Below are 26,617 nucleotides of genomic sequence, written 5' to 3'. Positions count from 1 at the left end.
TTTTTTTACGGTGGTCACCTGAGGGGTTAGGTCATGTGATATTTTTATAGAGCCGGTCGATACGGACGCGGCGATACCCAATATGTATACTTTTTTTTATTTATGTAAGTTTTACACAATGATTTCATTTTTGAAACAAAAAAAATCATGTTTTAGTGTTTCCATAGTCTAAGAGCCATAGTTTTTTCAGTTTTGGGGCGATTATCTTGGGTAGGGTATGATTTTTGCGGGATGAGATGACGGTTTGATTGTTACAATTTTGGAGTACATACAACTTTTTTGAACTTTTTGGGGAAGTAAGGTGGGCAAAATTTCAATTTCATCATAGTTTTTAATTTTTTATTTTTATGGCGTTCACCGTTTGGGTAAAGTAACATGACCGTTTTATAGATCAGGTCGTTACGGACGCGGCGATACCAAACATGTGTAGGGAATTTAATTTTTTTTATTTTTAATCAGTGATAAATGTGTTTTTTGATTTTTACTTTATTTTCACTTTTTTTCACTTTCTTTTTGACCCAGACCCACTTGGTTCTTGAAGATCCAGTGGGTCTGATGTCTGTATAATACAGTACAGTACAATATATAGTACTGTACTGTATTTTACACTTTGTCTGAACAGATCTATGCCTTTCAGCACAGATCTGTTCAGCACCATGGACAGCAGGACGCCTGAGAAGGCGTCCTGTTGCCATGGGAACCTTCCCCGTCTGCTCAGTTATGGTCAGAACTGCGCAGACGGGGAAGGGTAAGGACGGGGCTTGGGGGGCTGCCTGGGAGCTCTCTCCCTCTCCATTCGGAGGGGCTGCAAAGGCACAGCAGCCCCCCGATGGGAGAGGGAGGGAGCTCCCTGCGCTGTTAACCTTTTCCATACAGCGGTCCGTACGGACCGCTGTATGGAAAGGGTTAAACGGCTGACATCGCATCACCGATGTCAGCCGTTTATACCAGGGTGCCAGCAATGTGCTGGCACCCTGGTATACCCACTAGACACCAACGATTACGCAATGGGAGGCGGGCGGGGGATCGCGATCCCGCCTGCCGCACCGCCCGCCTCCCGCACCGCCCGCAACCCTCCCCCTGCACCTCCCACCCGGCAAAAATCACTAAGGGGTGCAGGAGGGGGGGATACAGATGCATTTTAGGAATGCTAAAGTTTCTGATCCCCGCGGTCAGGGACCGCGGGGATCAGAAACTGCAGAAATCGCAGCAAACCGCAGGTCTGAATTGACCTGCGGTTTGCCGCGATCGCCGACATGGGGGGGTCACGGGACCCCCCGGCGCATTTAGCCTAGGTGCCTGCTCAATGATTTGAGCAGGCACCGGGTTCCGATCACTGCCAGCCGCACGGCAGTGATCAGAAATACACAGGGCGTACATGTACGCCCTGTGTCCTTAAGTACCAGGGCACAAGGGCGTACCTGTACGCCCTATGTCCTTAAGAGGTTAAAGGCTTCCGTTTTGCATTCCGTCATAATACAAGTCTATGGCCAGAAGCATGGTTCCGTCCTTCCGTCTTATGGATTCCGTTATTTTCCGTTATAACCATGTTATAACAGAAAGCCATAACGAAATCCCTAACGCTAGTGTGAACCCACCCTAACAATGCCTAAAACGGACAAGTATAGGACATGTTCTATTTTTTGGGTGGGGCTACAGAACGGACATACGGATGCGGATAGCACACGGTGTGCGGTCCGCATTTTTTGCAGATCCATTGAAATGAATGGGTCTGCATCCTATCTGCAAAAAAAACGGAACGGACACGGAAACAAACAACGTTCGTGTGCATGTAGCCTTACTGTTCTTTTTTTCATTCCCATTAGGCCTCATGCACACGACCGTTGTGTATTTTGTGGTCTGCAAATTGCGAATCCGCAAAACAAGAATGGTGTCTGCGGAACGGCGCGGACAGCCATTAATATAACTGCTTATTCTTGTCCGCCAAACGGACAAGAATAAAACAAGTTATATTTTTTTGGCGGACCACGGAACGGAGCAACGGATGCGGAAAGCACACGGAGCGCTTTGAAGTGAATGGGTCCACCTCCAAGCCGCAAATACTACAGCTCGGATGCGGACCGAAACAACGGTTGTGTGCATGAGGCCTCATTATTTTTCAACATATTATATGTACCCACAAAAGGACCCACAATAACAAGCCATAATACGTCTACGTCCTTGGAAATATGAAATAGTTGTGGTGATAAAAATACAAAAATAAAAACTAAGGTGGGGATGAAAAAAAATACCATTGTGCTACCAAAGCCACCATTTAGCGCTAATCATACTACAGTAAATCCAGTGTTACATGCCGTACATCTGGAAGTGATCCTCTGACACTGAGGGACAGTAGGACTGAAGGATTCTTTTCAGCTGGTCCCTGCTGACGATCCCAGATCCTTTAGTGTCACATGCCTGGACAGCTTTGGAAAGGTCTTTCCAGTGTGTAGTAATGTTGTCTCGGAGAATGCTTTCTACCTGTAATAAAAAAAAAGTACAAAATGTTACAGCAGATACTTTAATACAACTGTAGTAAATCCATGCGTGATGGTATATACACGGAATTTACTAATCTGGAATGTGAATTTCCAAACAGTCCGATAATCCGGGACAGAAAATCAATGCAATGTAATGTTGAATTTCACACGATCGGAAGCAGAATACTACAGGGCAAGAGAAAGATACAATGATATTAGCTCATTTTGCACGTTTTACTGTGAATTGCAGAGATTCAGCAATGCCGTTATTGTCTGCGTGTCCAATAGCTGAATCATAAAATCGTGGCAATTTACAGTAAAAGCCTCGTACGGTTCTAAAAACTGTTTCCCTGATTAACTTCATCTCAACCAGGGGCGGACTGGCCATAGACCCTAAACGGAAACTTCCCGGTGGGCTGATGCCCAGGGTGGTGGCTGAGCCTTCTTTGCAACCACCAGCTATGGTTAGTAATGATCTGACGCTCAACTGTATTGCCATCCTTAGGTAACTGGAGTAGGAGGACAGAATGTGGCAGCTGGCGCTGCTCACCACAGAGGGGCAGTTTTTGGGGAGGTATTTTGTGCTACTGGGGCAGTATTTTGTGTTGCACTGTGGTATTTGGTTCTGCAGGGGTGGTATAATGTGCCTTAATAGGCCCCGCCTACCTCTGCTGACACTGCCTTCTGTCAGTTTGGGTCCCACTACTAAATAGGGCCACTTTTCTTTTTCTTTAGAATATTGTGAATGTACCCTTACTGTTCTGTAGAGGTCATCTTATTCTGGGACAAAGCTGCAATACCTTGCACTGCTGTTATATAAAGTATGGCACCTGTAGTATGAAACCCTAAGTATGTAAATTGATGTCCTAGTCAAAGCATAGGTCATCAGTGGCTAACCCCTTTAATAGCAGCTCAGGAAAGATGGCCGCTCTCATAATCATGTATATAGGTCACTTGTCATTTCCAGTATGCTGTCCTCACTGAAGGGCAGCGTGTGGCATCGGACTCCTATCACTTGCAGCACTGGTGCCAAGTCAGTAATGTAAAACTTCTGAATGTCATCACAGGAGTGACAGACCACGGAAATCAGTGGGGTTGTCACTACACGACGCTGAGGGCAACATACTAGCGCTGCCAGGTTCCCTTTCAATAGGGGCCTCTATAGGACAAAGGATTAGACCACCAGGTCTACAGAGAACTGGAATTTGGGTGCTTTGGTCATTTTTTTTACTTTTTCTGAAGAAGGGGACAAGGGGGTGGTGACCACAGATTGCCTAAAACCCACTCACAAGATCTGACCAGTGATACCGCAGATTAACCTACAAAATCACATGGCCACTAACAATATGTTAATAGAAGCGAGGGTTTGTGGGTAAAACTGCAGTATAACCAGAAACAGTGTGCGGTCATCTAACAGGCTAGGCAGTGGACGGGGTCTTCGCTGCCTGTACTGTCCAATGTGTTCTGAAGCTCTCACCAATCAGAGATCACGTCTAACCCTTTAAGGGAATCTTATAAATGCCTATACCTAAAGCGGTACTGTCTTCTAACAATGGAATTTGGATTTACTCCTGTATTTTGTTTTGTTTTCAATTTTAAGTTCTCTATTGGGAGGAATTTTCTATGAAATACCTATTTGTGATAATATTTGGTAACAGGTAATTAAAAGAAATCACAGTTTTTAGCCAAGAAGGAGTTGTTACAATGAAATGAAACTTTATAGGGGTATATGCAGAAATCGTCGGTCTTCATACCCCCAGAGGATGTGCCTAGTTTATGACGAGGTGCATGCCTTGTTCTAAATTAGGTGCATCCTTCTGCAATCTGTGCGCCTAAATAGAAATCTACGACAGCTCAGAGCTGCCGTAGATTTCAAGCTTCATTTTGCACCGGAGTTTCAGAAAACTGGCGTAAATGAAGATAAATTTGTTGGGTCGGCTGACCACGCCCCTTTTCACCCTTACCAAGTCCCCTTTTAACAATTTTTTAGAAAGTCGCAGGTAAAAAGTCCCAAACACATAATTTGCATCTTTTTGAAGCCCCTTTTCAGCCGCAAGGGAGATGATAATCTCCGCCTGAATATAATGATGATATATATAAGTGAAATGAAGTTCCAATATTAGCGAAAGGAAAAGTTTATTGTAGAAAACTGTACAATTGAAAGGAGGCTATAGTACCTGTTGGGCCACCACCAGCCAGGATACAAGATGAGACACAGAAGGGCATGCAGGTTCTGTACGGTATCTTGTGGCACATTAGCCCACAGACCTGTAGATCCTGCACACCCGTAAGCTGGTGTCCCAGTTAGGGTTCATGCACACGACAGTATTTTGCGTTCAGTATACTGTCCGTTTGTTTAGTTCAGTAATCAGTACATATACTGAACCATTCATTTCAATGCTTCAGCCAAAAAAACGGAAGTGTCTCCGTGTGCATTCCGTTTCAGTATTTCCGTAATTCCGTACCGTGAAAAGATAGAACATGTCCTATTCTTGTCCGCAAATGACGGTGCTTGGCTCTATTCGAGTCAATAGGTCCGCAAAAAAAAAACGGAACACATACGGAAATGCATCCGTATGTCTTCCGTATCCGTTCCGTTTTTGCTGAACCATCTATTGAAAACGTTATGCCCAGCCCAATTTTTTCTATGTCATTACTGTATATGGCATACAGAAAAACGGAAAGGAAACACAACGGAAACAAAAAACGGAACAACAGATCTGTAAAGAAAAAACGGACCGCAAAACACTGAAAAAGCCATACTGTCGTGTGCATGAGCCCATAGTCCCATAAATACTTGACTGGTGATAAATCTGGCAACCGGGCAGGCCAAGGATGTGTGCAGTTTTGTATTTTTATTGTAGTTTTGCGTTTTGCAATATTAAAGGCATAATAGGCACATTTTGTCTACAAAATAATAATACAATATTAGCAAATACTATTATATATTATTATGGATATCATTATATTATATTCCTACTATTGTGTCACATATTAGGTTCCTTTCACATCTGTGGCATGGCTTCCGTCATAAATAGAATCCACAATGCAGTGCCATATCCAATACATACTATGCCCTAATGGTGCCCAAAAGACCCTACTAACTCAAAATGTGGTCCGTCTGGTTCTGCTGAGGTGTCCTGCAACCCTTTCATATTTCCGAGACTATACTTCAGACAGGTTAAAAAAAAGCAGATCTCATTTTCCACTTTACTGTATTACTGTAATATCAGTAGTAAGGCTCATGCACACGAGCGTGTGTGCCCCGCGCTCGTATTCCAGACCTTACCCAGCGAGTCTGCAATATACGGGCACCGGCCATGTGCACTACGTATCACTGATGCGTATCCACTGACTTGAATCTGTCCACAATCCTCAAGATACGGAGCGGTGTGGAGCAGAGGCACGGATCAGAAGCCCACGGAGGTGCTGCAAAGCGCTTCCACTGGATTTCGCACCGTGCCTCTGCACCGCAAAAAAAAAATTGAACATATACTATTTTTTTTTGCAGCGCAGACCATCTCTTGCGGATTGTAGACCTACTCAAGTCAACGGGTCCGCAAACGGCGTGCACACGGACAGTGCCTGTGCATTGCGGACCGCTATTTGTGGCCCGCTATTCGGGCACAGAGCACACGCACTCGTGTGCGTGCGCCTGTAGGCACAGAGTTACTAAGAAAAGCTTGGTGCCTGAGCCAAGATAGGAAGCATTCACACTGATAATAATAAAGGGAACGCTGTAGACAAAAGACACAGAGTACAGCTAGGAAGCAGGACAAAAAAAAGCAAAAATAAAAACAAACTGAAAAAAGCAAAATGCTATGTATAGCGCATATTCCACTGTGCTCAGCCTTTACTGTCTTTGTTCCTTAAACTGAAGTGACACCCATATTGTAAACTGCAAAGTGTTAACTGGTGACACGCAGATTAGTATGACGTTTCCATGTAAATTGCTCTACAATCTAGCTATATTTTTTAACAACATCGTAGTGCCGTTTATTACCATCGGCAAGGCAGCCAGATGAGAGCCGAGCTATTAAATAAGAATTAATTTAATCAGCCAGCCGGTCCCAACTTTTACATTCCAAAGTATGTGAATTGCTTTTGGAAATGCAAAAAATCCACTAAAATCTGCAGCTATTGTTGTGCATTCCAGTCTGACATAAAAAAGGGGAGCGCCTGCGGAGCAAGGGAGTAGAGTACGGCGCGCCGCGCTACCAGTTCAGTCAATGCACAATATACATGTGATCACAATGTACGCCATCCAGCCTTACTATTATCAGAAATTCTACTGTACTCTAGAAATGATTAAAAAATGGATGCCCTGCCCAGAGACGGCATTCTGCACAGATTCTCGCAGCCACGTGGAAGGGTGTTTCCTGTAAATTCACTTACTGTATCCACAGACAGCACAACTGGAGTCTCCTTTGCAGGTTGTCTTGTGTTATTTAACCATTTGTGACCTGTCTGATGAAAAGAAACATACGTGCTATTAAAATGCAGGTACAATAGACTCCAGAATTCTGACTTTAGAGTTTTTGGGGTTATTTGCGCAAAAGTTTTGCATTATTTTGCATTTTTCACAACTCCAGTGAGGGGTAAAGTGGACACGGTTAGCTTGTAGAGGCTGATTTAAGACAGAGTTTTAAACCTCTCAAGACCGAAGTGCTAGGCGTGTCTATGGGGCTAAGTCTATGGGGCTATTCACATAGCTGTGGTTATTAACGGCCAGTAAATAGCGGCCAGACAGACCCTATTCAAATCAAAAGGGCCCGGTTTTAACGACCTTTAAAAAACTAACGCAATACGGCAGTTAAAAAGAGATATAATGGCCAGAAAATGGTTGCACACACTGGTGGCAATGAAAATGGTTGCACACACTGGTGGCAATGAAAATGGATGCACACACTGGTGGCAATGAAAATGGTTGCACACACTGGTGGCAATGAAAATGGATGCACACACTGGTGGCAATGAAAATGGATGCACACACTGGTGGCAATGAAAATGGTTGCACACACTGGTGGCAATGAAAATGGTTGCACACACTGGTGGCAATGAAAATGGATTGCACACACTGGTGGCAATGAAAATGGATGCACACACTGGTGGCAATGAAAATGGATTGCACACACTGGTGGCAATGAAAATGGTTGCACACACTGGTGGCAATGAAAATGGTTGCACACACTGGTGGCAATGAAAATGGTTGCACACACTGGTGGCAATGAAAATGGTTGCACACACTGGTGGCAATGAAAATGGTTGCACACACTGGTGGCAATGAAAATGGTTGCACACACTGGTGGCAATGAAAATGGATGCACACACTGGTGGCAATGAAAATGGTTGCACACACTGGTGGCAATGAAAATGGTTGCACACACTGGTGGCAATGAAAATGGATGCACACACTGGTGGCAATGAAAATGGATGCACACACTGGTGGCAATGAAAATGGATGCACACACTGGTGGCAATGAAAATGGTTGCACACACTGGTGGCAATGAAAATGGTTGCACACACTGGTGGCAATGAAAATGGTTGCACACACTGGTGGCAATGAAAATGGTTGCACACACTGGTGGCAATGAAAATGGTTGCACACACTGGTGGCAATGAAAATGGTTGCACACACTGGTGGCAATGAAAATGGTTGCACACACTGGTGGCAATGAAAATGGTTGCACACACTGGTGGCAATGAAAATGGATGCACACACTGGTGGCAATGAAAATGGATGCACACACTGGTGGCAATGAAAATGGATGCACACACTGGTGGCAATGAAAATGGTTGCACACACTGGTGGCAATGAAAATGGTTGCACACACTGGTGGCAATGAAAATGGTTGCACACACTGGTGGCAATGAAAATGGTTGCACACACTGGTGGCAATGAAAATGGTTGCACACACTGGTGGCAATGAAAATGGTTGCACACACTGGTGGCAATGAAAATGGTTGCACACACTGGTGGCAATGAAAATGGTTGCACACACTGGTGGCAATGAAAATGGATGCACACACTGGTGGCAATGAAAATGGTTGCACACACTGGTGGCAATGAAAATGGATGCACACACTGGTGGCAATGAAAATGGTTGCACACACTGGTGGCAATGAAAATGGATGCACACACTGGTGGCAATGAAAATGGATGCACACACTGGTGGCAATGAAAATGGCAATGAAAAAATGACAGTGTATCCCCGGCCGTTATTTTCCACAGTCATGTGAATCTAGCCTAAGTTCCATCCACACGTCCGCAGTGTTTTGCGGATCCGCAAAACACCGGGCGGGCACCCCAATAAAAATGCCTATTCTTGTCCGCAGCTGCAGACCAGAAGTTCGGGGGCCGCGTACCGGAAATGCGGATGCGGACAGCACACTGTGTGCTCCTTCTGGTATGAATTATCAATATTTTATTGACGCGCGTTTGTGCCAAAACGCGCGTCAATAAAATATTGATAATTCATACCAGAAGGAGTGCCGACCTTTTCTTCGTATCAAGTACCTGGGGGACACGCACGGATCGTGCACCCACAACAGCAGTGCCGCCCGACATTCATCTTTAAGCACACTTTTCCGGCCCCATTGAAAATAAATGGGTCCGGATCCGTTCTGCAACATTGCAGAACGGATCTGGATCCATTTTGCGGACGTGTGAATGGACCCTTAGACTTAGGGCCCTGACACACATGAATTGCTCTGGCATTTTAGTCCATTACTAAAAAAAACGCCATAGAAAAAGCTTGAGTGTTTTCCACACCGCCTTATTGTGTCCTTAAAGAGGTTTCCCCAGTGACTAATTTCCTTAAAAATTGGGTCAGAATGAGTTAAAAAATGACGATCATTACTCACCTCAGCGACCCCTGACATTCTGATACTGGTCCAGTCCTCAATGCTCTCCACTTCTTAGACTTGGGCTCAACAACAAGGAGTGACCCGCCTTAGCCACTGATTGCCTGAGCGGGCAGTACAAGCCATTTCCTGTGTGTGGAGCCCAAGACAAGGAAGTGGAGAGGATCACATCATAATGGAAGCAGATTAGGATCGCTGGGGTGAGTAATGATTGTTTTATGAATTCAGTTCAACCCTGTTTTTAAGAAAAATCATTCAATTAGAAAACCCCTTTAAGTACCAAACTAGACTCACGTCCTTCAAGGGTATTCCAGCATAATTAAAAAGCTTTGCCATGGCTGCAAATGCTTTTTTTAAACATAACAAAGCTTACTCGCCTCACCGATCCCCCACTTCCTGCTCCTGTGCCGACATGGTAGGAAACAGTTGTGAAGACAGCTTAGCCAATCACTGCCTGCAGCGATGGCCCACCTCAGCCAATGATTGGCTGAGCGAGACTAGCAGTCATCTCTTGACATGCTGGGACAGGAGCAGGGAGTGGACTGAAGCGGGACCTGACACCATCAGGCCCTGCAGTGGTTGGGGAATCAGTGAGGTGAGTATTAGCTCTGTTATTTTTTAAATAATTTGCAGCCAATGGACAAAAACTTTTTTTTATTCTGCTGGAATACCCGTTTAAGGGGTTAAAGTATTATAAGTAATTCTGATAATAACCTGTAGCCAAAATGTTACACTTTTATGTAAAGTAGAACTGGCTTAGTTGCCCACAGCAACCAATCAGATTCCACCTTTTCATTAGGGCTCATGCACACGACCGTGGCGTTTTTTGAGTTCCGCAAAAAAAAAACGGATGCCGCCCATGTGCCTTCCATAATTTGCGGAACAGAACAGGAGGCCCATTATAGAAATGCAAAAACGGACAAGAATAGGACATGCCTCATAATTTTTGCGGGGCCACGGAACGGAGCAACGGATGTGGACAGCACACAGAGTGCTGTCCGCATCTTTTGCGGACCCATTGAAATGAATGGTTCAGTATACGGAATCAAAATATGACCCGTATACGCAACGCAAAAAAACGTTTGTGTGCATGAGCCCTTTATCCAAAGGAGCTGTCAAAAATGAAAGGTGGAATCTGATTGGTTGCTCTGGGAAACTAAGGCAGTTCTACTTTACCCCAGTTTGATAAATGACCCCATTAGTTTTGTTGATGGGAGGTAATGAAAACCTGGTCTTAGTTGTCCTAACCTGATATTCCTCCGTAAACCTTCATTTTTTGGCTTTAGTCTGCAGATAAACTACTAGGAAGCTAGGCCTCCCATGCATTCCAAATATGTAATAATTGATAATCATTTGTAATGCTCTCACTCCCAGCAGTAGACGGCAATCATCCCGGTAGAGGACTTTCTGCCACTGCTCTCTGTAGTGTTAATGTCTCACGCTCATTAGGCTGGCATCATACACACGAGCGCTCCAGCATTCATCCCTTCACATCGTTATGTTAGGTAGCCTAAATCTCAGCGTACAAAATGAGCCAGAATAGAAGAAAAAAAATGAAAACTATCAGCTGCTAATGGGCACGTACAACAGATTCCTTCTCCTCAAACAAGTCCAGGAACTGGTGGTAACTGATGAATCCTGTGTGTTCTGGGTCAAGGATGATCATTAACTCCTTGAACTGCTCGTCTGTAATTCGGAACATCATGCAGTCAACGATGCGGCGCAGTTCCTTCCTGCTAACTCTCCCATTGCGTCCCTTAGAAACAAACAGAAATACAACATTTTTGTAAATCTCGGTCTAATTAAGGATAAAAAACATGGCTTCTTCCTTTAATCCTGTAGCTCCATAGAAGTGAAGGGCTCAGATGCAGTACTGCACGCAACCTGTGGACAGGTGTGGCACTGCTCCTGGGAGAAAGCAGCAATGTTAGCGCCATCAAGAATTGGAGTCTATCATTGTAATTAAAGAACAACTTCCGCAAAAAAAATGTATTCTCTGACCTGCTAGAAAGGTACAGGATTGGATCATGTTGCTAATCTAGAGATTAGTGCATGCAGAGAAAAGTCTATGCAGTATATTATCATAACTGTCAAAAACTTATTAAGGGTTGTCTAGGATTTTTATACTGATGGCCTATCCTCAAGATAGGTCATCAGTATTTGATTGGTGTGGTCCATGGTGCTCTAGTGAGTGTTGCAGCCTCCTCGCAGCTTACCAAGCACAGCGCCGTACTTTGGACAGTGGCGGTGCTTGGTATTGCAGCTCAGCCCTATAGACTTGAATGGGACTGAGCTGAGCATAGGCCATGTTACCAATGTGACATCACCGGCCTAGGAAGAGGTCGAAGCCTCTTCAAATAGCTGATTGGTGGACCCCCACGATTAGATATTGATGATCTATCCTCAGGATAGGCCATCAATATAAAAATCCTGGACAACTTCTTTAAGTTCTGTGAGTGCAGCAGTATTCGCTTTATGGCAGCTGCAATACATGGGAGTTAATGGACAGAAAAGTGTCAATAGACTTATACAGTCTCCAAGAAGTGAGTGCAGCCTCTCACCTGTAAATCTAGGTGATGCTCACACCCTACTCTGAAGTAGATATGAGGGCTAGAAGTCAAAGCATTTTCAGGGGTTCCCCTATGTTAAAAAGCTTGGGTGGGAATCACTGCTTCCGAAGGTGCCAACAGAGAGCTAAACAAAGATACACTGCCTGACCCCCCAAAAAAAGTCGTCACGTGGATTTAACTAAGCAAATAATTATGAGCCTCCTATTTGATAATTACTGCATGGGCGATTATCTTTCAGCTGGCAATATGTTATTTAACCCCAACTGGTGCAATGAGTTGCTTCTCATTTCTTAAACAACCATGTCGAAAGACACATCTAGTGGTCGTGGAAAAGATGTTAGTCTGTTTGAGAAGGGTGAAATCATTGGCATGAATCAAGCAGAAAAAACATCTAAGGAGATTGCAGAAACTACTAAAATTGGGTAAAGAACTGTCCAACGCATTATTAAAAACTGGAAGGATAGTGGGGACCCATCGTATTCGAGGAAGAAATGTGGTGGGAGAAAAATACTGAATGATATTGATCGGCGATCACTTAAACATTTGGTGAAATCAAATCGAAGAAAAACAGCAGTAGACTTCAGGGCTATGTTTAATAGTGAAAGTAAGAGCATTTCCACATGCACAATGCGAAGGAAACTCAAGGGATTGGGACTGAACAGCTGTGAAGCCGTAAGAAAACCACTAATCAGTGAGGCAAACCAGAAAAGAATTTACTAGGGAGCATAAAGATTGGACTCTGGAGCAATGGAAGAAGGTCATGTGGTCTGATAAGTCCAGATTTACCCTGTTCCAGAGGGATGGGGGCATCAGGGTAAGAAGAGAGGCAGATGAAGTGATGCACCCATCATGCCTAGTGCCTACTGTACAAGCCTGTGGGGGCAGTGCAAGGATCTGGGGTTGCTGCAGTTGGTCAGGTCTAGGTTCAGCAACAGTATGTGCTCCAAGAATGAGGTCAGATGACTACCTGAACATACTGAATGACAGGGTTATTCCATCAATTGATTTTTTCTTCCCTGGTGGCACGGGCATATTCCAAGATGACAATGCCAGGATTCATTGGGCTCAAATTGTGAAAGGGAGCATGAGGCATCATTTTCACACATGGATTGGCCCTCACAGAGTCCAGACCTTAACCCCATTGAGAATCTTTGGGATGTGCTGGAGAGGGCTTTGCGCAGCAGTCAGACTCCACCATCATCAATGCAAGATCTTGGTGAAAAATTAATGAAACAATGGATGGAAATAAATCTAGTGACATTGCAGAAGCTTATCGAAACAATGCCACAGCGAATGTGTGCCGTAATCAAAGCTAAAGGCTTTTTTTGGTGGCAGTGTATGTAGCCTATCATGCCACATAAATAACATTTTCCACCTAAAGCAAAGCAAGGGACAAGAAAACTTGACAAACTGGAATGCCATCCTTCCTGTGTGGTCTCACTAGACAACTGTTATGGAAGCATGGTTACAAGGTGATGGAGAGTAGTAACATGGACAAAAGGAATGAATGGACCATCTAGACCAGAGGTTCTAAAAATGAGGACCGATTTGCAGCCCATGATCTGCAGCCCTGGTGACCTCACTTCAAAGTGACCACCTTTACCCTAAATCACCAATACGATAGGTAGATACCATTTATTACAACTACTTACCTCATCAAGTACAAGAAATGCTTGTTTTAAGGATGGATATGCTTCTTGAAAGTGCTGGTGAAGTTTCTGAAGTATGTGATCATTTGAAAAATGTAGGTCTTTGGCTTTTACCGAATTGACCCTAAAATGCAAAACTGGGAGATCAATAATCTGACCACATTCAACCAGACTAGAGCTTACCACAACCTATTTACCGCAGATACAGAGTGGATTAAAGGGCACCTAAACTTTTTTTTTCTAATTTCATAATTTAATAGTACAGGTATAGGTGAAAAAGTGAACTTTGCAATATATTTTATTAAAAAATTTCCCTCTCTACTGGCCCTGACCTCATCACTTTTTGAATTGACTGATCAAATCTGTACATGTGAAAGATCAGCTTACAGCAGATAGAGGGCAGAGACCCGATTTGGCTGCAGCATCTAGTGAGTGATATATCTCACTCCAGAGCTTGATAATATTTTACTTAATAATCCAGCTCTGGGTGAGATAAATTACTCAGTAGTAGGTGCAGCCACGTCTGGTCTCACTCTCTGCCTCCTGTCTGCCTCAGCATCTTATCCTTTTCTTCCCCTCTCCATAGACTTTATTGGGCTGTGTATGGACTTTCATGTACCAATTTGATTAGTCAAACCAGAAACAGTGATCAGTACACAAGGGGAGGGAAATAAGAGCAGAAAAATATATTACAAAATTCTCTATTTTCACCTATACTACTTAAAGGGGTTTTCTGAGATTTTTTTACTGATGGCCTCTCCTCCAGTGAGCGCCGCGGCTTTCTCTCTAGGCGAAGTGACAACACATTCATCAATCCCATGGCCCAGGAGCGGCTTAGCCCCATTCAAGGTGAATGGGGCTGAGCTGCGACACCAAGTACAGCCGTTATACAATGTATAGCACTGTTCTTAGTGAGCTGCAAGAAGGCAGCGGCGCTCATAGCAGCGGCCTTCTCAAAATAGCTGATCGCAGGGGGTCGGACCCCCACCGATCCGATACTAATGATGATCTATCCAGAGGATAAGACACCAGGAAAAACAATCTTAGGCCTCATGCACACGACAGTTTTTTTTCACGGCCCGCAAAAACGGGGTCCGTGATCCGTGACCGTTTTTTCGTCCGTGGGTCTTCCTTGATTTTTGGAGGATCCACGGACATGAAAAAAAAGTCGTTTTGGCGTCCGCCTGGCCGTGCGGAGCCAAACGGATCCGTCCTGAATTACAATGCAAGTCAATGGGGAGGGATCCGTTTGACGTTGACACAATATGGTGCAATTGCAAACGGATCCGTCCTCATTGACTTTCAATGTAAAGTCAGGAGTCCCTTTACTTTCACACTTGTGTTCATAATGCAGACGGTGGCTCCGTTCAAAGCGGATCCGTCTGCATTATATTGTTAAAACATTTCTAAGTGTGAAAATAGCCTCAGACGGATCCGTCCAGACTTTACATTAAAGTCAATGGGGGACGGATCCATTTGGAAATTGAGCCACAGTGTGTCATCTTCAAACGGATCCGTCCCCATTGACTTACATTATAAGTCTGGACGGATCCGCTTGCCTCCGCACGGCCAGGCGGACACCCGAACATAACTTGAAGCGTCCCCATCACCATGGGAACTCCTCTATGTTAGAATATACTGTCGGATATGAGCTACATCGTGAAACTCATTTCCGACAGTATATTCTAACACAGAGGCGTTCCCATGGTGATGGGGACGCTTCAGGTTAGAATACACTGAAAAACTGTGTACATGACTGCCCCCTGCTGCCTGGCAGCACCCGATCTCTTACAGGGGGCCGTGATCAGCACAATTAACTCCTCAGGTGCCGCACTGTAAGAGATCAGGGCTGCCAGGCAGCAGGGGGCAGCCCCCCCCCCTCCCCAGTTTGAATATCGTTGGTGGCACAGTGTGCGCCCACCATCGGGCCCCCCCTTCCTCCCTCTATAGTTACAAATCGTTGGTGGCACAGTGTGCGCCCACCATCGCCCCCCCCCCTTCCTCCCTGTATAGTTAAAAATCGTTGGTGGCACAGTGTGCGCCCACAATCGGCCCCCCCTCTCCCTATAGTAGTAACAACCATTGGTGGCAGTGTGCGGCCTCCCATTCCCCCCCCCCCATCATTGGTGGCAGCGGAGTTCCGATCGGAGTCCCAGTTTAATCGCTGGGGCTCCGATCGGTAACCATGGCAACCAGGAAGCTACTGCATCCCTGGTTGCCATGGTTACTTAGCAATAGTACAATTGTAGAAGATTCATACTTACCTGCTTGCTGCTGCGATGTCTGTGACCGGCCGGGAGCTCCACCTACTGGTAAGTGAAAGGTCTGTGCGGCGCATTGCTAAAGAACTGTCACTTACCAGTAGGAGGAGCTCCCGGCCGGTCACAGACATCGCAGCAGCAAGCAGGTAAGTATGAATCTTCTACTGTGGTGGGGGGGGGGGGAATGGGAGGCCGCACACTGCCACCAATGGTTGTTACTACTATAGAGAGAGGGGGGGCCGATGGTGGGCGCACACTGTGCCACCAACGATTTTTAACTATAGAGGGAGGAAGGGGGGGGCGATGGTGGGCGCACACTGTGCCACCAACGATTTTTAACTATAGAGGGAGGAAGGGGGGGGGGATGGTGGGCGCACACTGTGCCACCAACGATATTCAAACTGGGGAGGGGGGGGGTCTGCCCCCTGCTGCCTGGCAGCCCTGATCTCTTACAGGGGAATATGATAGTACAATTAACCCCTTTAGGTGCCGCACCTGAAGGGGTTAATTGTGCTATCATATCCCCCTGTAAGAGATCGGGTGCTGCCAGGCAGCAGGGGGCAGTCTTGTACAAAGTTTGCAGTGTATTCTAACTAGAAGCGTCCCCATCACCATGGGAACGCCTCTGTGTTAGAATATACTGTCGGAAATGAGTTTTCACGAAGTGAAAACTTAGATCAGAAAAAGCTTTTATGCAGACGGATCTTCGGATCCGTCTGTATGAAAGCAACCTACGGCCACGGATCACGGACACGGATGCCAATCTTGTGTGCATCCGTGTTCTTTCACGGACCCATTGACTTCAATGGGTCCGTGAACCGTTGTCCGTCAAAAAAATAGGACAGGTCATATTTTTTTGACGGACAGGATACACGGATCACGGCCTCGGCTGCAAAACGGTGCATTTTCCGATTTTTCCACGGACCCATTGAAAGTCAATGGGTCCGCGAAAAAAAACGGTCTAACGGCACAACGGCCACGGATGCACACAACGGTCGTGTGCATGAGGCCTAAGAAAACACTTTTAATAATGTAATAAAAAACAAAAGTTTAAATAAACAGGAATCCAATGGAGGAAAGGAATACCCATATGACACTCACCATTAAAATCACTTATATCTTTCTTGAATTAAATCTATACAAAGTGTACCATATACACAAGGGTGCAGGATAGCAGGTTCCTTCTCATGAATTAGCATGATGGCCGTTTCTCATCCCGTTAAGGTGCACTGTACTGATTCATGAGAAGGGACTTGTGTATATGGTACAGTTTTTATGGTTTTGATCCAGTAAAGTTACCTCTGTGATTATAATACTGAGTGCCATGTGGATATTTCTTTCCTCCATTTGGATTCCTATGTATGCGTGGTATTCGGAAGCAGTGTAGAGCACCACCTGAGTTATATCTGATGGACTACAAGTCTAAGAGTGTTATAGATAGTGTTGATCACGAATATTCGAATTGCGAATTTTTATCGCGAATGTAGGCACTTCGAGAATTTGCGAATATTTAGAATATAGTGATATATATTCGTAATTTAGAATATTCGAGGTTTTTTTTAATCAGTGCACATAATCCCTCCCTGCTTCTTGTGGGGCAATGAGAAGGCTGCAGTATCTTTGACTTTAGGAGTAGTGTTGATTGCAAATTTTCGTGATGCGAATTTTTATCGCAAATTTTTCCAAATAATTACAACTATTAAAAAAATATATATTATAGCACTATATTAGCTAAATTGCATTATATTCAGTTTTTTTTTCTTTGAATATTCGCTATATTGCTATATATTCTTTTTTTAGAATATTACAAATATTCAAAAAAACAAATATATTAGTTTTTTAGAATATTCGTAATATTCTAAAACAAGAATATATAGCAATATAGAGAATATAAAAAAAAACCGAATATAGAGCAATTTAGCTAATATAGTGTTATCATCTTCTTTGTCTAGTAGTTGTAATTTTTTTCTCATCTGAACTTCAGATTGGAAAAAAATGACAACTATAAAAAAAATAGATTATAGCACTATATTAGGTAAATTGCTCTACATTCGGTTTTTCGAATATTTGCTATATATTCTTGTTTTAGAATATTACGAATATTCGAAAAAAAATTATATATTCGATATAGTGATGTATACCGTATTTTTCGCTTTATAAGACGCACCTGATGATAAGACGCACCTAGGTTTTTGAGGAGGAAAATAAGAAAAAATTATTTTGAACCAAAAGGTGTGCTTTTGGTAGGTTTTGAACTAATGGTGGTCTGTGGATGACGCACTGTTATGGGGATCTGTGGATGACGCACTGTTATGGGGATCTGTGGATGACGCACTGTTATGGGGATCTGTGGATGACGCACTGTTATGGGGGATCTGTGGATGACGCACTGTTATGGGGGATCAGTGGATGACGCACTGTTATGGGGGATCAGTGGATGACGCACTGTTATGGGGGATCAGTGGATGACGCACTGTTATGGGGGATCAGTGGATGACGCACTGTTATGGGGGATCAGTGGATGACGCACTGTTATGGGGGATCAGTGGATGACGCACTGTTATGGGGGATCAGTGGATGACGCACTGTTATGGGGGATCAGTGGATGACGCACTGTTATGGGGGATCTGTGGATGACGCACTGTTATGGGGGATCTGTGGATGACACTGATGGGGGATCTGTGGATGACACTGATGGGGGATCTGTGGATGACACTGATGGGGGATCTGTGGATGACACTGATGGGGATCTGTGGATGACACTGATGGGGGATCTGTGGATGACACTGATGGGGGATCTGTGGATGACACTGATGGGGGATCTGTGGATGACACTGATGGGGGATCTGTGGATGACACTGATGGGGGATCTGTGGATGACACTGATGGGGGATCTGTGGATGACACTGATGGGGGATCTGTGGATGACACTGATGGGGGATCTGTGGATGACACTGCTATGGGGGATCTGTGGATGACACTGCTATGGGGGATCTGTGGATGACACTGCTATGGGGGATCTGTGTATGACACTGATGGGGGATCTGTGGATGACACTGATGGGGGATCTGTGGATGACACTGATGGGGGATCTGTGGATGACACTGATGGGGGATCTGTGGATGACACTGATGGGGGATCTGTGGATGACACTGATGGGGGATCTGTGGATGACACTGATGGGGGATCTGTAGATGACACTGAAGGGGGATCTGTGGATGACACTTATGTCATCTACAGATCCCCATAAGTGTCATCTACAGATCCCCCATCAGATGCATAGTGTGGAGGGAGGAGACGGGGACACTCATGGCGGGGGCCGGTGCAGTGACTCTACTCTAATACACCGGGCCCCGCAACTGTTAAACATTCAATCTGATCTATATCATTGTATACGCTCTGTACGGTACTTACTGTAGTACCGTAGGTATAGCATTAAGACGGAGCAGACCAGCATCTCCTTCGGTCATGCGCCGCCTGCCTGTTCATTCATAAAGTGAAATAAGCAGGCAGGCGGCACATGAGGAGGGAGCTGCGGCAGGCGGCGCATGACAGAGGGAGCTGGGGCAGGTGGCACATGAGGAGGGAGCTGCGGCAGGCGGCGCATGACCGAAGGAGATGCCGGTCTGCCCGTCTTAATGCTATACCTTAATGCTATACCTGCGGGCCGCAAAAGATGCGGACAGCACTCCATGTGCTGTCTGCATCCGTTGCTCCGTTCCGTAGTCCCACAAAAAAAACAACATGTCCTATTCTTGTCCGTTTTGAGGACAAGAATAGGCATTTCTACAATGGTCATGGATGTGTGTGCATGAGGCCTTATACATCCATCCTTCTTCCCCCCTTCCCCAACCTCACTTCTCTATATGTTGCTCCACATGTTGGACACAGAATGAAGTGTCTTAACTCTAGAGTTGTATAGGAATAACTGGATTTAGGGCGAACAGATTCATCACCTGTGATTTGATTTCATTGGCAGAGTTTGGCCATTTTCAATACCAGCGGGTCTTCTGAACCTTTGCAGAAAATCCTCCCAAGAAATCGGATCGGTGGTTTTGAATCTGAACCTAGAATAAATAAATAAATAAAAAAACAACAATGTTAACTTGTACCTTGCTTCTGTCAAACCATCCCAACAATTCCCTGCTATATTTTTGTTAGGCTTTGTCCACACAGACCCCTTTTCAATGTTTTTTTTTTGTTTGGTTTTGTCTCGTTTACCAGTTGAATCTTGAAGCCTAGTATTTCCTTTGTACAGGAATCCCGCGATTACATTTCATTATGCTCCATATTTTACCCATTCTATTAAAGTTTATTGTGTCCTTTCCAATGATTTGAGGAAGACACAAGAACAGCAACTATTCATAACAGCAACTATTGTAACACATATAGGACAAAAAAACATGAGAACATTGTATTTCAGTAGTTTAATAATATTCTGTAAATGTGCTTGAAAATAAGATGATTTAATGATTTTTGTCATTGGTACAAATAATAGGTGCTCAAAACAATGGTTCCTGGAGTTGTTGATGGATTATGCTTCCATAGGATTATCAGCTGATTACTGCAGTTGAGCTCTTGGTATTGAGTCCTGATTACGGCTCCTTTTCTTCCTCCAGCCTTTTCCATCCTGACTACTATTCTGTTGATCTCTGGTTACGTTCTTGACTTTGCGACAAGTTGTTCAATAAAGTGCAACCGCCACCAATGTCTGGGAATTAAGGAGACAAATTGCTGGAGTTTTGGGAGAGGAATGCTGTCCCATTCTTCTCTGTAGGATTCAACAGTCCGGGGTCTTCTTTGCCGAATTTCATGACGTGCCAAATGTTTTCTATCACAGTCCGGGGTCTTCTTTGCCGAATTTCATGACGTGCCAAATGTTTTCTATCAATGAAAGGTCGGGACTGCAGGCAGGCCAGTTCAGCACCCTGAGTCTTCTTCTGTGAAGCCATGCTGTTGTGAAGGATGCAGTATGTGGTTTAGCATTGTCTTCCTGAAATATACAAGGTCTTCCCTGAAAGAGACATCTGATGGGAGCATACGTTGTTCTAAACCCTCTATATACTTTTCAGCATTGATTGTGCCTTTCCAGATGTCACGTTGGCCACGTCATAGGCACTAATGCAACCCCATACCATCAGGCTTTTGGACTGTGTGCTGATACCAAGCTAGGTGGTCCCTCTCCCCCTCAGTTGGCAGGACACGGCGTCCGTGGTTTGAAAAAAAAAGGGAAATTTTGATTCATCGGATGCCTCAGTCCATTTTAAATGAGCTTTGGCTCAGAGAAGACGGTGGCATTTCTCTATTGTGCTGGCAAATGGCTTCTTCTTTGTGGATGGCACAGCGAACTGTGTTCATAGACGATGATTTCTGGAAGTGTTCCTGAGCCCATGCAGCGATTTCCAGAACATGATCATGGATATAAATATATACAAATATAGTGGCTACACCTGTTAAGGCACTGGATTCGGTGCACCGCTAGTGGACTACCCCAATGTCCATAAATGTAGTAATAGATTTATAATAAACAGGCACTCGATCACCTGTATCACTGTATCAAAAAGTTATATTTATTACACTCAAATAAAATAAAAATAAAACCAACATGTAAATTGCTACTTTCTCATCTGCTTCAGCAGTAGTACTGTTATACACAATTAAGAGGATGCCGCTTTGATTGATTCTCTATCCTATGTGTACCAAATCTCTCCTATATCCTATAACTCCTATATCACAAAATCACATGAATGGTTGGAAAATATGTCATTAATACCACTCTTATTTCATTTGAACTTCCAGAAATACATATACCAATAAAATGCACATACAATGTCCTGCCCAAGAAAATGTCCCAAATGATGTCAATAATTGATTCCTTTTGTACTCCTATTCAATAATCATGATTATAACAATATTGGATTTCGAATGTTCATAAATCATAATTAGTATGAAAAGAATCAGTGTCCGTGATTATTATAGTAAATCAATGTTCATAATTGTTAAAAAAATTAAAACATAAAAATATATAGATGATAAAAAAACAATTCAATCTCATTCATGAACCCCTGTATATAATAATTAATTGGGCAAGCTTCATCCAGATATAGTTGATCATTGTTCACAATTTATATTGTATAGATGTTAGATCCCTTTTTCAATGTAGGTGGTGATATGAATAACCATTTGCTCTGTTTCAGTTATTATGTCTCTTGCGCACATGGATTTTTGAGGATTTTCGGAATCTTTAGATGATATTATGTACTGTAGATGGTAGCGTATTCATAGTCTTCACATTTTTACTCTGAGGAACATTGTTCGGAAATTGTTCTACAATGTTTTTCAGGAATTAGTGAACCTTTGCTTCTGAAAGACTCTGCCTCCCTAACATGCTCTTTTTATACCCAGTCATGCAAATTGCCCCCCCAGGTGATATTAGTACCACTTATGTTTCTAGCAGGGGTCGAGTGGAGGGGGAACGCATGGGAACGGCGTTCCTGCACTTTTTTCATGGCAGGAACGCCGTTCCCTTTCAGCCTCAAGCCAGGAGAACGCGGCTGAATCAGAATCAGATGGAGACGGAGCGCACTGTGCAGGGCAGGCTAAGGGAGGAGGGGCAGCTTCAGTTGAGAGGAAGCTGTCTGTGCGGTGCTGCTGCCTGCGACTGCCTCACTGTGACTCCTCTCATGATGTGTAGAGGTCATGAGTTCGAATCCCAGGACAAACTTTTGTAAAAGTGTTTTTGTTTTTTTTATAAGACTTCTACTGATACCTAGTTTACTGATACCTAGTTTACTGATACCTAGTGTACAACCATACACATGACAGCTGCCCACTGTGTATGGATGTAGCAGAGCTGGGTGTGTTGGGGCAGCTGTCATGTGTATGGTTGTACACTAGGTATCAGTACACTAGGTATAAGTAGAAGTCTTATATTTTTTTTTTTAAGTAACTACCTAGATAGCTTTTATGGCTGTGAGGGTAAATGCCTTGCCTCTGATGTGTAGAGGTCATGAGTTCGAATCCCAAGACAAACTTTTCTAAAAGTGTTTTTTTTTTTTTTATAAGACTTCTACTGATACCGAGTGTACAACCATACACATGACAGCTGCCCACTGTGTATGGATGTAGCAGAGCTGGGTGTGTTGGGGCAGCTGTCATGTGTATGGTTGTACACTAGGTATAAGTAGAAGTCTTATTTTTTTTTTTTTTTTTTAAGCAACTACCTTGACAGCTTTTATGGCTGTGAGGGTAAATGCCTTGCCTCTAATGTGTAGAGGTCATGAGTTCGAAACCTAGAACAAACTTTTCTAAAAGTGTTTTTTTTTTTTTTTCTGATACTTCTACTGATACCTAGTTTACTGATACCTAGTGCACAACCATACACATGACAGCTGCCCCAACACACCCAGCTCTGCTACATCCATACACAGTGGGCAAAGTTACCTATAGTAGAAGTCTTATATATATATTTTTTAAGTAACTAGCTAGACAGCTTTCATAGCTGTGCGGGCATATGCTTTGCCTCTGATGTGTAGAGGTCATGAGATCGAATCCCAGGACAAACTTTTCTAAAAGTGTTTTTTTTTTTTTTTTTTTTTTTTTTAGTCCGCAGCTACACAAATTACAGCATGCTAGATTTTCTGTGCTTTTTTATGGATCTTGGGCGAGTTCCCACACTTTTTTTCCCAGGACTTGACCCCTGGTTTCTAGCCTTTTGTTGCTCCTGTCTCAACTTTTCTGAGCTGCATGGTTGCCATAAACAGTGATGGCCAGAACACATGCGGGCTGCCATCTTAAATCACAAGTCCGGTGATGCACAGGTAAGTCCTTACCTGTGCCTGCGCTGTGAGCCGGTCTGAAACAAATGCGGTCACTGGGAGCAGGCAGTTCCGAGAACAGCTACCGGGGGCCTTCATCGGGCTGTTCTTGGAACTGCCTGCTCCCGGTGACCGCATTTGTTTCAGACCGGCTCGTGGCGCAGGCACAGGTAAGGACTTACCTGTGCATCGCTGGACTTGTGATTTAAGATGGCAGCCCGCATGTGTTTGCGGGTGAACACGGCGAACTGGCCATCAAGTTCTAAATGAGTTAATTTGTCAAGAAATGGTAAAATAGCTCAGTCTCAATATCTGAAATCCGTTCTATGCTCTTATGTGAACAAAATATGGCTCTATGAGACTTACAAATCATTGCATTCTGTTTTTATTACACGGCATTGGATCTTTTTTGGAATTGGGGTTGTGTTTTAATGCCTTCTACCTCAGTTCTGTTGTCTGAAAAGCTCAAAGACTCCTGTTATATAATAAAGAACGAGCCTCCCTAGCGTCACCCATGATGCTACGGAGGCTCGTTCCCATTGCAGCCTCCTATCTGGCGGCAGAGAGATGCAGCGGCGGCTGTGCCGGCATCAGAGATGAGGCGGGTGCCGGCGAGTGAGGTAAGTACAATCTGTGTGAGGGGCCTGGGCATATGGGTGGCATTATAGGTCTTGGATAACCCCTTTAAGTCTTTGCCCTGGAGCCGCCATTTCTATGTAAGCCAAAAAGCTGTCTGAATGCTAGTCTGGTGACCCCCCCCCCCCCCCATTTATATTAGATGGTTAGTGGATTTCCCTGAAATAGTCAGGATTAGTCTTTCAAAGGGGACAAAACATTTTCCAAGTTCTAAAGACAGTTTTAATCGAGTAAATGTAAGATGAAGGAGATCTGGCCCAGTGCTTGTGTTGTTAGCATTAGAGACATCTAATAGATATCTCTATTTTACATGGTGTCAGAACCAATTCATATAAGGCCCCATTCACACAACCGTTTGAATTTTTCCTCCAAATCCAATCCGCATTCTTTGCTGACCAGATGTTGGCCTATTCATTTCAATGGGGCCACATCGCGCCGCCTGAGCCATACAGGCCGGGAGAGGCCTGCATCACATCGCTGACATGAAGATAAGTATGTGTGTTTTTTTTAAATATATATACAATGCTGTTATTACTGGCACAGGGGGGCTATTACTGGCACAGAGGGGGCTATTACTGGCACAGAGGGGGCTATTACTGGCACAGAGGGGGCTATTACTGGCACAGGGGGGGCTATTACTGGCACAGAGGGGGCTATTACTGGCCCAGAGGGGGCTATTACTGGCCCAGAGGGGGCTATTACTGGCCCAGAGGGGCTATTACTGGCACGGGGGGGCTGTTATTACTGGCACGGGGGGCTGTTATTACTGGCACGGGGGGGCTGTTATTACTGGCACGGGGGGGCTGTTATTACTGGCACGGGGGGGCTGTTATTACTGGCACGGGGGGGCTGTTATTACTGGCACGGGGGGGGCTGTTATTACTGGCACGGGGGGGGGCTGTTATTACTGGCACGGGGGGGCTGTTATTACTGGCACGGGGGGGGCTGTTATTACTGGCACGGGGGGGGCTGTTATTACTGGCACGGGGGGGGCTGTTATTACTGGCACGGGGGGGCTGTTATTACTGGCACGGGGGGGCTGTTATTACTGGCACGGGGGGGCTGTTATTACTGGCACGGGGGGGCTGTTATTACTGGCACGGGGGGGCTGTTATTACTGGCACGGGGGGGCTGTTATTACTGGCACGGGGGGGCTGTTATTACTGGCACGGGGGGGCTGTTATTACTGGCACGGGGGGGCTGTTATTACTGGCACGGGGGGGCTGTTATTACTGGCACGGGGGGGCTGTTATTACTGGCACGGGGGGGCTGTTATTACTGGCACGGGGGGGCTGTTATTACTGGCACGGGGGGGCTGTTATTACTGGCACGGGGGGCTGTTATTACTGGCACGGGGGGCTGTTATTACTGGCACGGGGGGCTGTTATTACTGGCACGGGGGGCTGTTATTACTGGCACAGGGGGGACTGTTAATACTGGCGGGGGGGACAATTATTAATACTGGCACGTGGGGGGACTGTTATTAATACTGGCACGGGGGGGACTGTTATTAATACTGGCACGGGGGGACTGTTATTAATACTGGCACGGGGGGGACTGTTATTAATACTGGCACGGGGGGGACTGTTATTAATACTGGCACGGGGGGGACTGTTATTAATACTGGCACGGGGGGACTGTTATTAATACTGGCACGGGGGGACTGTTATTAATACTGGCATGGGGGGGACTGTTATTAATACTGGCACGGGGGGGACTGTTATTAATACTGGCACGGGGGGGACTGTTATTAATACTGGCACTATAGGGGCATCTACTGAGGCCACAAAGAAGGGGTATTTTATATGGGCGCTCTGTACAGTACAATTTTATACTGGGACACATTATGGTGGGTACTATGGGGAGGTGGGGAGAGGAGTACTATGGGATCATCTACGGAGGGCACTAAGAAAGGGTATTTTATACTTGCAAATTATGGGGGACACTGAGGGCATCTACTGGAGCATTTTATACTGGTACATTATGGGGGACACTAGGAGGAAGGAGGGTGTGGAGCACTATGGGGGCATTTACTAGGGGCACTATATAGGGGTATTTTATACTAGGACATTATGGGGGCACTATGGGGACATTAGCTCAACTGGGGGCATTACAAGGGGGTATTTTTTGCACTGTCACATTATAAGCATAATTATTTCTACGGGGGGGGGGGCTTTATTACTCCCCCATGGTATGACCCCCTAGTAGCAGCACCAGCCTCTCTCTGCTCTGCTCTCCCTCTGCCCTTTCTCCAAATCCTTATTATGAAATCTTTCTCATTAGGATAAAACAGAACATCAGCTCCACCGAGCCCCCAGCCAAGTGTTGAAGTGGTGTCC

The 26,617-nt window shown here is 44.8% G+C and overlaps 1 protein-coding gene across 2 annotated transcripts in view; it reads right to left on the bottom strand.

Moving 5' to 3' along the window:
* EFCAB6 (EF-hand calcium binding domain 6) overlaps nt 1-26,617 on the bottom strand; it is a 156,135-nt gene that overhangs the window by 52,434 nt on the left and 77,084 nt on the right. For both annotated transcript variants that reach the window (XM_044277843.1, XM_044277844.1), the window contains exons 10-14: nt 19,782-19,892; nt 13,568-13,688; nt 10,931-11,101; nt 6,876-6,947; nt 2,321-2,481 (exon numbers count right to left, since the gene is read on the bottom strand). In XM_044277843.1, coding sequence (XP_044133778.1) covers nt 2,321-2,481; nt 6,876-6,947; nt 10,931-11,101; nt 13,568-13,688; nt 19,782-19,892 — 636 coding nt within the window. The remainder of the gene's footprint in view (nt 1-2,320; nt 2,482-6,875; nt 6,948-10,930; nt 11,102-13,567; nt 13,689-19,781; nt 19,893-26,617) is intronic.

The sequence above is a fragment of the Bufo gargarizans genome, chromosome 2 (genome assembly GCF_014858855.1).
Source record: "Bufo gargarizans isolate SCDJY-AF-19 chromosome 2, ASM1485885v1, whole genome shotgun sequence".
Classification (NCBI taxonomy): Eukaryota; Metazoa; Chordata; class Amphibia; order Anura; family Bufonidae; genus Bufo; species Bufo gargarizans.
The sequence above is the reverse complement of the archived record's forward strand: the minus strand, read 5'-3'. Positions and strand labels throughout refer to the sequence as shown.